Raw genomic sequence first — 12,517 nt, forward strand, 5'->3', positions numbered from 1 at the left:
CACCGTTATTATTATTATCAATGGACAGAGTAGGGGTTTGGCGGTCAGAAGGAGCTGGGTTCTAATTCTACCTCCGCCGCCCGCCTGCTGTGTGATCTAGGGCAAGCCACTGCACTTCTCTGGGCCTCATCTTCCCCGTCTGTAAAATGGGGATCGGGGGACTGCGTCCGACCCGATCTGCTGGTCACCGCCCCAGCGCTTAGCGCAGTCCCCGGCACACAGTGGGCGCTTGGCGAATACCACCATCGTCCTCCTCATTATTGGGCCCGTGGGTGAGTGCGAGTGCAGGGGAGGAGGGCAGGGAGAGAAGTGAGAGAAGAACGGCCCATCCCCTCCCCGGGCCCCTCCCCTCCCGGGCTGCCCCGCCTCCTCCGGGAGGCCCGCCGCGCTTGCCCCTCCAAGCCGCGCCGGCCCCTCCCGCCGGGTCCGGTCCGGTGTCCTGTCCGGTCCCGGGACGTCCAGTGCGGTCCTGGGAGGTCCTGGGCGGAGCTCGTTCCCACCGAGCAGCCTCAGCCTTTCATCGCCGGACACCGAGGACCCGGCTCCGCCCACCCCCGGTCGCCCCCTCCCCGGGACCCTCCGGACACCGAGGACCGGCTGCGGACACCCCCGGCCACCCCCCGGCCCCCCTCCGGACACCGAGGACCCCGCTGCGGTCACTCCCGGTCACCCCCCGGCCCCCCTCCGGACAGCGAGGACCGGCTGCGGTCTCCCCAGGTAACCCCCCCTCCCCAGGACACTGCGGACACCGAGGACCGGCTGCGGTCACCCCAGGTTCGCCTCCTCCCCGGGACCCCCCGGACACCGAGGACCGGCTGCGGTCACCCCCGGTCGCCCCCTCCCCGGGACCCCCCGGACACCGAGGACCGGCTGCGGTCACCCCCCGTCGCCCCCTCCCCGGGACCCCCCGGACACCGAGGACCGGCTGCGTCCACTCCCGGTGACCCCCCGGGACCCTCCGGCCACCCCCAGAGCCCCTCTGGGCCCGGCTCCGGCCCCCCCGGCCCCGGTCACCGCCGGCCACTCCCGGCTACCGCGGCCCCGGCCGCTCTGACCCCTGAGGACCCGGGTCCGGCCACCCCGATCGCGTCCCGGCCTGCCCGCGGAAGATGAAGATGAGCCCTCCGTGGACCCGCTTCTACTCCAACAGCTGCTGCCTCTGCTGCCATGTCCGCACGGGCACCATCCTGCTCGGCGCCTGGCACCTGGTAAGCTGCCCCTCCACCTCCACCATCCCCTTTCTCCCTCCCCTCGCACCCACCACACGCCCCTCTCCTTCATTCGGTCGTTCCGTCCCATCTGTTGAGCCCTCGCTATAATAATGTCGGTATCCGTTAAGCGCTCACTGTGCGCGGGGCACTGTTCTGAGCGCCGGGGGAGATACGGGGTCATCGGGTTGTCTCGCATGAGGCTCGCGGGCTTCATCCCCATATTACAGACGAGGGAACTGAGGCCCGGAGAAGGGAAGTGACTCGCCCACAGTCACCCAGCTGACAAGCGGCACAGGGGGGATTCGAACCCATGCCCTCTGACTCCCAAGCCCGGGCTCTTTCCACTGAGCCACGCCGCCTTTCCACTGTGTGTGCAGAGCACCGTGCTAAGGGCCGGGAGAGTGCAATGCACCGATAAAGAGGGACAATCCCTGCCCGCGACGGTCTCACGGCCTAGAGCCGGGAAGACCCTTTCCTCGACCTCCCTCGACTCTCCCCTGGAGGAAAAGTGACAGACGCCCCGGGGAGTCTGAGTCCAGGAAAAGTGAGAGAGGAGAAGGGGGGGGACATCGGGGAACGAAGGAATTCCCAAAAAGGAGGGGCCGATGATACTGATCAGGATGGTATTTGCTAAGCGCTTACCGTGGGCCACTGTTCTGAGCGCTGGAGTAGATACGAGGTGATGGGGTTGGAAACGGTCCCGGTCCCACCTAGGGCTCCCGGTCTTCATCCCCGTTTTTACGGATGAGGGAACTGAGGCACAGAGAAGTCAAGCGGCTTGCCCGGGTTCAAACGGCGGAGAAGTGGCGGAGACGGAATTGGAACCCATGACCTTCTGACTCCCAGGCCCGTGTCTTGCCGCTAGGCCGTGCCGCGTCTCAAGCGGGACGGCCCTTGGGAAAGCCCAGATTTGGACCGAGTCGTGCCCTTGCGTAGGGCCGATATCTACGCGGTGTCTGCTGTCCTGGCCCTGCTCCTCTCTAACCCAACTCCCTCCGCCCTTTATAACTGATTATCTGTTTATCGACCCGACCGCTTAGTACAGTACTTGGCCCTTAAATACCACACCACCCCGGCTCCCAGTCACTGGGCCTCCCTGGATCCCCCCACCCCGCCTCCTCCTAGCTCTCCCCCACCCGGTTCCTTTTCCTCCCCTTTCACCTTCTCCCTTCGGTCAATTTATTGAGGGCTTACTTTGTGCAGAGCGCTGGACTGAACGCTTGGGAGAGGGCGGTGAATTGGTAGACACGATCCCCGCCCTCAAAGAGCTTGTAGTCTACCTGGAGAGGCAGACGTTAAAATAAAGTTACAGATAGAAGTCATCGAGGGTCAGGATACGCCCAAAAAGTGCTTTGGGTGTTGGCTAAATATTAAAGTGCTCTACTGTGATCTCTTTCTAATAATAATAACGTTGGTATTTGTTAAGCGCTTACTATGTGCCGAGCACCGTTCTAAGCGCTGGGGGGAGATACGGGGCGATCAGGTCGTCCCACGTGAGGCTCGCAGTTAATCCCCATTTTGCAGATGAGGGAACTGAGGCCCAGAGAAGTGAAGTGACTTGCCCACGGTCACACGGCTGCCAAGTGGCGGAGGCGGGATTCGAACCCATGACCTCTGACTCCCAAGTCCGGGCTCTTGCCACCGAGCCACGCTGCTTCTCTTTCGATCAGCCGAGCATTCATCTCTTCACTCCTTTTCTTCCTCACGTCCCCATATTGGGTGTCTATTGATTTCAGCAGCAGCTGTTTCATCGAGAACGGATAATTCTGGAGATAACCTTCCTAAAGAGTTTTAATTAATAGATCCCTCATTCTTGGTGAGATTCGGTCACTCCCTCGGGCGATTCCGAGCTGTCGGAGGATAAGGTTGTTCCTTTCCTAGTCATTCAAAGCAGAGAAATCCTTAAAGCCAAAGTCGGGAGCATCCTAGTTGAGGAACCAAAGCATTGGAGAAGCAGCGTAGCTTAGTGGCGAGAACCCGGGTTTGGGAGTCGGAGGTGGTGGGTTCTACTCCCGGCTCCGCCACTTATCGGCCGTGTGACTTTGAGCAAGTCACTTAACCTCTCTGGGCCTCCGTGACCTCATCCGTAAAATGGGGATTAAGACTGTGAGCCCCATGTGGAAAACCTGGTTAGCTTGTATCTATCCCAGCGTTTAGAAAGGTGCTTGGCACATAGTGAGTGCTTAACAAACAGCATTATTATTATTATTATTATTTAATGAGGAGCATGTCAAGAGCGGTGTGATTTGGTCCTCTCCGGAAGACGAATCCAACGGCAAAACCCCTTGAGACTGGTGCTGAGGGAGTATTAGCTAATCATCAGAGCTGTGAAAGTACAGTTCGTTTCCGAAAATAACACCAACATCACGGTCTAACGTTTCAGCTCTTAAATTTTTACTTGTGCTGCAGAAGACTTTATGTTTGGGCGGGTTAAAGACAGCTTGTTGTGTGTAGTTGGGTTTCCTTTACCGATTTATACGGTCAGGGTTGAAGAATAAAATAGCTTAGTTCCATAGCCAGCTTCATTTTCCTCTTTGATTTAGAGCTGTTCAATTACTGATTCCCTCATGATGTTGGAATTTGCATGTGTTCTTATCACACCGTCCCAGTACTGTTTTAGAAAATATTCAAGGGGAAACGATGTGCTTGGGCCTGTGATTTAGAGGATGTTAATTCCAGGAAGCCATTTTCCGCCCATTTTTCTGACTCCTGTCCAGATGCTGAACATCAGCTCTCTCCTAAACAGATGTAGGCTAATCAGCTTTTCTGAGGCTAAAGATTATTACTTCATGAATGGCAATCTTTTTTGGCTGTGACCAAAAAAAATAAATGATTAGAAGCTCTTTCTTCCCCTGCAGATTTATTTTGGAGATTGTGTTTTTTGGCATCCTCAATCTGACCGGCACTTAGTATGAGAGGCACCGATTCAATTGCGTCATTATTAAAATTCATGGCATGGCCGGGGACTTAGACCAAGATCCCATTTTATTATAAAAATTTCCTAGGAACTGCTATACATCTGCAAAAATGAACTCGACGTTGGAGTGTTCTTCCGAAAATGAATTCATCAGCAATGGAAAGTATCGTTTGACACCAACAGACCCTCTAATCACAGTTTAGCCATAGCTCTTAGTAAGGGCATTAGATCCCTAATTAAATCATACACCGATCGTTATGTGTTTTTGGTCAATGTAATATCTTAGCTGAAACATTTTTCAGACCTATGCAGAGCGTTTGGGTTAATTAAAGGTCAGGAACGAGTCTGCCTCGTGGTCGTGTAGTTTACGTTTCTTGTCTTAGAAGCTTTTAAGTGCAAGGATTATTTCTGTGTGCATCTTGAAGTTAAGCCAAATATAGTTCAAGTGGCTCAACATAAGCTCTTGCTGAAAGCCAGAAAATCCTTCAGAGAATGTTTAAGGTATGCATTATAAGAGAAACAGAAGCGCAACCCGCCAATATGCTGCCATATGTAGTTAGGCTAAAACCAAAGCACTTCACATAATGATAATTATTATTATTATTATTATGGTACTTACTATTTGCCAAGCACTGTTCTGAGCCCTGGGGTAGTTACGAGTTAATCAGGTTGGACACAGTCCTGGTCCCACACGGGGCTCACACCCTCAATCCTCATTTTACAGATGCGGTAACTGAGTCAGAGAGAAATTAAGCAACTTGCCCAAGGTCACACAGCGGACAAGTGTTGGAACTGGGATAGGAAACCGGGTCCCTCTGATTCCCAGGCCCGTGCTCTATCCACTAAGCTACTCTTCCATAAATGTTTAAGCCCACTGCAACTAGACTGGGTGTGCAGATTTGCAAATATATAAACCGATTCGATTTTTCAAATGTCAAGGACACTGTTTAAGCCAGTGAGTCATCTGGTACGATACAATAACGCTACATCTCCTTGTCCAAGGCTACTACTGACTGGACTCCAACAGGATGCAAGGTATCAGGGGGATGAGATATTAGCACTTGATCTGTGCTCCGCTACTCTGCGGAAATCCGTCAGTTCTGACAATTTAGGAGATGCGTCTTTTCCCCAAAAGTGCAGTCTGATGTCTAGTACGAGAGTAAAATCTGTGCTAGATCATCTTTCTTCCACACCGTATGCCTTTAAAGGGAGTGGAGCACCTTTCTAGTCCTTAAAACGAGCAGGATATCCTTAAGGCTGCACTTTTTAAAAATGGCACTTAAGTGCTTATTATGTGCCAAGCACTGTACTAAGAGCTGGGGTAGGTACAAGCTAACCAGGTTGGACATATCTATGTCCCACAAGGGGCTCACATCCCCATTTTATAGGTGAAATAACCGAGGCACAGAGAAGTGAAGTGCCTTACCCAAGACCGCGTAGCAGACGAGCGGTGGAGCGGGGATTAGAACCCGGGTCCTTCTGACTCCCAGTTGATGTTGCTGATGAGAAAGAGAATGAGAAAAAAGTGAATGAGAAGCAATGTGGCATCGCGGAAGAAGCACGGGACTGGGAGTTCTGAGCACCTAGGTTATAAACCTGGCTCTGCTACTTGTCTGTTGAGTGACTTTGGGCAAGTCACTTACTACTCCGTGCCTCAGAGTCCTCATCTGTAAAATGGGGATTAAAACCGGGCATTAAGTCCTACATGGAATATGGACTGTGGCCAACCTGATTAGTTTGTATCTTCCCCAGGTACAGTGCCTGGCACGTAGCACTTAACAGGTACCATTTAAAAAACAAAATGGAAATGGGGAGGGGTGGGTCAGAAGCGGAAAAGAAGAGGGAAGCAAGAGTTGCTGGCGGGGAGACCGTGCGATAAAGATCTAGTCGGAATGGTGACCAGTAGGCTGTCTTACAAAGTGGACAGGCTCGGAAGGAAATGCTGAAATCAACTGGTTAATGTGAGTGTCCGGGTCTGCGGGGACTAATGGAAGCAGCGTGGCTCAGTGGAAAAGAGCCCGGGCTTGGGAGTCAGAGGTCATGGGTTCGAATCCCGGCTCTGCCGCCTGTCAGCTGGGTGACCGTGGGCAAGTCACTTTACGTCTCTGGGCCTCAGTTCCCTCATCTGTAAAATGGGGAGGAAGATTGTGAGCCCCACGTGGGACAACCTGATGACCCTGTATCTACCCCAGCGCTTAGAACGGTGCTCGGCACATAGTAAGCGCTTAACGAATACCAGCGTTATTAATGCGAGCGCCCAAGTCTGCAGGGACAACCGAGGAAAACGCCCAGGGACCCACCTGCTCACCTGGGGCACGGCGGCACAGCAGTAGAGCTATCCTGCCGTCTCTTGGGCCGTCAAAGGGGGTGTAAGATTCTCACAGACACTTCCACACTGTGCTGTCCCCACCTGCTTACTCCACCTCCCTGGACGGTGCATCCGCGGTCCCTGCGGGAACGTGACTGGTGGCTCGCCACAAACCACTTTTTAGCGTCCCTTGGAGCGCGTTCTCCGTCCCGAAATTTTTCCGACTGGACCGAGGCTCCGTCGGCTTTCGTGACCACAGACTTCATCTTTGTCATCGTCATCACTGTCATCAGAAGGCTTACGGACAAGTCATGCTGTCCCGCCTCTCTCTCCACTGCTGTGTCGGCGACATATCCCCCTCCTGTTCCTACCTCTTTGTTTTTCCTCATTGTTTAAACGTGGTAGTAATGATGATGACGATGGTACTTGTTAAGCGCTTACTACGTGCCAAGCACTCCTCTAAGCGCTGGGGTAGATACGAGGTAATCAGGTTGTCCCATGGGGGCTCACAGTCTTAATCCCCATTTCGCAGATGAGGAATTGAGGCAGAGGGAAGTGAAGGGACTTGCCCAGTGTCACCCAGCTGACAAGTGGCGGAGCCGGGATGAGAACCCACGACCTCTGACTCCCAGGCCCGGGCTCTTGCCACTGAGCCACGCTGCTTCTCTAATAGAAGCTACGCTTTGGTTGTTCTCTAGACTCCGATGCCTTGTATTTCCATTTCAGACCTTCTCCCCCACTAGCGGCTGCTTCTCAACTCTTTCTAACACAAGTCGGTGCAACAGCCCAGTTTGTAAAAAGCAGCTTGGCGTAGTAGATGGAGAGCAGGGCTGGGAGTCAGAAGGACCTGGGTTCTAATCCTGACTTCACCACGTGTCTTCTGGGTGATTGGGCAAGTCACTTCACTACTCTGGGTCTCCGTTACCTCATCTGTAAAATGGGGATTAAAAGTGTGAGACAGGGACAGGGACTGTGTCCAACCTGATTAACTTGCATCTACCCCAGTGCTTAGAACAGTGCTTGACACATAGTAAGCACTTAAAAAGTACTATTATTATTATTATTATCATCATCTTTCCGCATCTGAATAATGAATCTGGGGGTGAACTTTAAAGCTTCTGATTTGCTGATTTTTATTTTCTTTTTGGTTCAATCAATAAATAATATTTACTGAGCACTTACTGTGTACAGAGGACTGTACTAAGCCCTTGGGAGAGTACAGTGCCATTCATTCAATAATATTTATTGAGCGCTTACTGTGTGCAGAGCACTGTACAAGGCACTTGGAAAGTATTCATTCATTCATTCAATAGTATTTATTGAGCGCTTACTATGTGCAGAGCTCTGTACTAAGCGCTTGGAATGGACAAATCAGTAGCAGATAGAGACAGTCCCCGCCCTTTGACGGGCGCACGGTCTAATCGGGGGAGACGGACAGACGAGAACGATGGCGATAAATAGAATCAAGGGGAAGAACATCTCATTAAAACAATAGCAAATAAATAGAATCAAGGTGATGTACATCTCATTAACAAAATAAATAGGGTGATGAAGATATATACAGTTGAGCGGACGAGTACAGTGCTGAAGTAGAATTCAGCAACAAGTAGAGACAATCCCTGCCCTAAACGGGCTCACAATCAAGAAGAGGGGAGACGGGCATCAAAACAAGTAAACAGGCATCAATAGCATCAACATAATTCCATGCCCACAGTGAGCTTTCGGTCAAGAGGGAGACAGACATCCGCATAAATGAATAAATTATGGATATGTACGTAAGTGCTATAGGGCTGAGGGAGGGGTGAGTAAAGGGTGCAAATCCAAGTGTGAGGGTGATGCAGAAGGGTGTAGGGTAAGAGGAAATGAGGACTTGGTCGGGGAAGGCCTCTGGGAAGAGATATGCTTTTAGCAGGGCTTTGAAGGTGGGGAGAGTCATTTTCGGGTATTAAAAGGGGGGTCATTCCAGGCCAGAGGCAAGACGCGGGTGAGGGGTCGGAGGCGAGGTGGACAAGACTGAGATAGAGTGAGTAGGTTGGGATAGAGGAGCAAAGCGTGCAGGCTGGGTTGTAGAAGGAAATCAGGGAGGTAAAGTAGGAGGGGGCAAGATAATTGAGTGCTTTAAAGCCAGTGATAGAGAGTTTCTATTTCATGCAACCATAGATGGGCAACCACAGGAAGTTCTTGAGGGGTGGGGAACCATGGGCTTTTGTAGAAAAGTGATCCGAGCAGCAGAGTGAAGTATGGACTGGAGGGGGGAGAGAAAGGAGACGGGAAGGTCAGCAAGGAGGCTGATGCAGTAATCAAACCAGGATAGGATAAACGCTTGCATTAACATGGTAGTGGTTTGGATGGAGAGGAAAAGGTGGATCTTTGTGGAGTTGTGAAGGAAAAACTGATAGGATTCGGTGCCGGATGGAATATGTGGGCTGAATGAGAGAGATGAGTCAAGGATAACACTAAGGTTACAGGTTTAATGAGGCAAGAGGGACGGTGGTGCCGCCTACAGTCATGGGAAAGACAGGGAGAGGGAAGGATCTGATTGGGAAGATGAGGAGTCCTGTTTTGGACGTATTAAGTTCGGGGTGTTGGCGGGATGTCCTGAAAGCAGGAAGAAATTTGAGACTGCAGAGATCTGGGAATCATCCACGTAAAGACGATTGAAACCACGGGAGCGAATGGATCGATCGGTTGTATTTATTGAGCTCTTACGGTGTGCAGAGCGCTGTTCTAAAGTGCTCTGGAGTTAAGCGTTTCTTCTATATTGTCTGGTTTTCAAGTGCAGAGGAGTGAGAATCCATAAAGTATCACCTGATGGATAATACTGAGTTTAGTGGTTTCTGTTTAGCAGGGATCTTCCTGGCTGGTGAGCTCTATTTCATCCCTAAAAAGAAATATATGAAGAAAAATAAAATATAAACCAAATCTTATGTAATAATTCTATGTTAATGGAGGTTTGAAAATGGTTGTATGTCATGCCACCTGAGATTGCAAGTGCTTAGGGAACAGGGACTGGGCTGTGCAAATATACTTATTATGTGCAGAGCACGATACTAAGCGTCTGGGAGAGTACAACAGAGGTAGTAGATCGATCTAGTTCCTTCCTACGTTGAGTTTACAGTGGCAGCTAACACACTGCCAGAGCTTAATAAATATAAAATTAATCACGGAAAGAAGCCCATTACCCTTAGGGACTAAAAGTAAAATGAAGACTGACTTACTTGGATGGGCAAACTGGGGGAATCCCACAGTCGGTAGTTTTGATGCAGCACCTACTTTGGGAAGAGCACTGGGCCGGGCCCTAAAGGGATGGTAGCCCTGACTCCAGTGAGGGATCATAGGGGAAGGAATGACTGAGTTTGGGGTAAAGAGAGGCGTTCTAAGGACCATTTCTATATCTATGCTCCGCCAGTTTCACTCCTCTGAGCCTCAGTTTTCTTCTCTATCAAATGGAATTAGCAATCCAACCCTACCTCGCTGGATTATGGTAAGGAACAAGCTGTGGAAATGATAGCCAGGTTTCTGAGAAAACTCCAAAGTTCTAGAGAAATGCCTAATAATATATTTTAATATATTAATAATATAAATACGTTCTGTGATATAATTGCCCTTCATATTCAGAAAGACAGCTCATCTCTGTAAGATTGTATCAGCAAGTGGATGTGCTTAAAATGAGGACATGGATTCTAATCCTAGCTGTACCACTTGTCTGCCGGGTGACCTCGGGCAAGTCACTTAACTTCTCTGTGCCTCAGTTACCTCATCTGAAAAATGGGGATTATGAGCCCAGTGTGGGAAAGCGTCTGTTTCCAACTTGATTAACTAGTATCTACCCCAGAGTTTTGTACTGTGCCTGGCATATAGTAGGTGCTTAAAAAATAGCACAAAATGCTTGAGCAACAGTCCACTCCACACAGTTTGCACATAAAATTTGTCCTCCGTATTAATCCGTACATTTGCCAGGAAGCAGCGTGGCTCAGTGGAAAGAGCCCGGGCTTTGGAGTCAGAGGTCATGGGTTCGAATCCCGGCTCGGCCACTTGTCAGCTGGGTGACTGTGGGCAAGTCACTTCACTTCTCCGGGCCTCAGTTCCCTCATCTGTAAAATGGGGATGAAGACTGTGAGCCCCACGTGGGACAACCTGATTCCCCTGTGTCTACCCCAGCGCTTAGAACAGTGCTCTGCACATAGTAAGCGCTTAACAAATACCAACATCATTATTATTATTATTATCACCCAGCATCATCAGAGAAGCAGCATGGCCTAGTGGAAAGAGCACAGATCTGAGAGTCAGAGGATCCAGGTTCTAATCCAGGCTCCGCCATGTTCTTCCTGTGTAACTTTGGCCAATTCACTAAACGTCTCTATTTGTTCCCTCATCTGCAAAATGGGGATTCAATATCTAGTCTCCCTCCTTCTTAGATTGTGAGCCCCTTGTGGGACCTGATTTTCTTATATCTACCCCAGTATTTAGTACAGTGCTTGGCACAAAGTAAGGGTTTAATAAATGCCACAATTATTATTATAATTATTATTATCCCCTTACTCTACCAGTCTTTCCAGAGCCTCTTCACACAAACAACCCCTCTCCAAATTGCTGTACGTTCATCTATCTGCTCTCATTGGCTCCCTGCTGCCTTTGCTGAATTCCATCTTGGAGACGGTGTTTCAAAAATCTTTCAAACATTTGTTTGGTCTCTCTTGCTAGCATTTGCCCCTTTTCGTTCATCAGATAGCGACTGTTGGAGTGTCCCGTTCTCATCATTTTCCTCCCACTTCTCAGTGGAGCTGAGTTTCAATAAGTATGTTGTTTCGGGGTCTCATTATTGCTCATCCTGTCCTGCCTTTTGGTGTTAAGTAGAGTTCCCAGGAGGCAGAATGAAAGAATGCAAGAAGCCAGATGTACATCCTCTGGTGGGTTCCACCTTTCATAGCTATATAAAAGGTTGGGCACTCTACAGCTTTGTATACCATTAGTTTGATATGAACCTTGGTGCCCCTCTGTGTCAAAGTCTGTCAGATTTAAAAAAGGGCTTAAACAAAGTAAAGGAATGAGGCTGTTTATTTTATGAAGATATGCTAGAGTTGTTAGAACAAGAGCCTAATCATTCTATCCTATTTATCGAGTGCTACTGTTTGGTTGCGGATAATGGCAGAGGACAGGACTTTCTGGAGAAAGTATATCCATGAAGTCTCTACGAATCAGAAGTGACTCGACGACACTTAATAATAATAAACTAAGTGTAATGCACTGTAGTAAGCGCTTGACAGCACACAGTGCAACAACAAATGAACACATTCCCTGCCTATAATGAGCTCACAGCCTAGTGCCTGGGTCTCAAAACCCAGAATTAGGTAGCTCTCTGGCTGGATTGTTCTTCATCCTTGAGCTGTTTGGCCCCAGCAGATTAGTGTATTTATGTTCATGGGAAGATAATTCTTTATCTTGATCAAAAGAGTTACTGTAGCCATTGAAAATAGAAAATTGAAAGAAAGGCCGGGAGGGAAATACCATAGAAATCACTAGACACACAAAAAATCCAATCCGGGCCAGAAAATTTGTGTTGGCCTTGCCTAATTATCTCATTTTAGCTAACTCTAATCTTCTAGTTTTTCTCTAAACAGTGAACACAGAACCACAGCAGGCATAAAGAAACTTGCTACACAAGCAGAATTGTTGTAATAATTATTGTTCCTAGCTACTGTTAGCTCAGGAAAAGTTTGCTACATATTTACTAGATAACTGGAAGAGTCTTTTGGCACTGACTAGGTCAGTAAAAAATCTAGTCTGTTTCAAAATTTTAGCCTTGGTTTTATAAAACTCAGCCAGACTGAATAAAATGAACAAACCTATCCTGCACAGAAATTATGTTTCCAATCTTGCACAAAAAGAACTTCAACAATTTTCCGTAGCTATATTTTAAATGACCAATGGTGAAATTAAATTTAAATGAGAAGAGAAAAAGCCATATACTAGCCTCCTTTGCCTGATTGAGAACTCTGTGGTTTCCTTTTTTTATGGTACTTGTTAAGCACTTACTGCATGCCAGACACTGTACTAAGTGCTGGGGTAGATACAAAGTTG

General features: G+C 49.2%; 1 protein-coding gene across 1 annotated transcript in view; it reads left to right on the forward strand.

The window, feature by feature from the left end:
• Positions 1-400: 400 nt before the first annotated feature.
• The window catches only part of LAPTM4B (lysosomal protein transmembrane 4 beta), an 89,204-nt gene continuing 77,087 nt past the window's right edge, over positions 401-12,517 (forward strand). The window contains exon 1 of the mRNA XM_029063884.2: positions 401-1,208. Within this exon, the coding sequence (XP_028919717.1) occupies positions 1,110-1,208 (99 nt within the window). The 5' untranslated portion in view covers positions 401-1,109. The remainder of the gene's footprint in view (positions 1,209-12,517) is intronic.

Source organism: Ornithorhynchus anatinus, chromosome 4, assembly GCF_004115215.2.
Source record: "Ornithorhynchus anatinus isolate Pmale09 chromosome 4, mOrnAna1.pri.v4, whole genome shotgun sequence".
NCBI classification, from domain to species: domain Eukaryota; kingdom Metazoa; phylum Chordata; class Mammalia; order Monotremata; family Ornithorhynchidae; genus Ornithorhynchus; species Ornithorhynchus anatinus.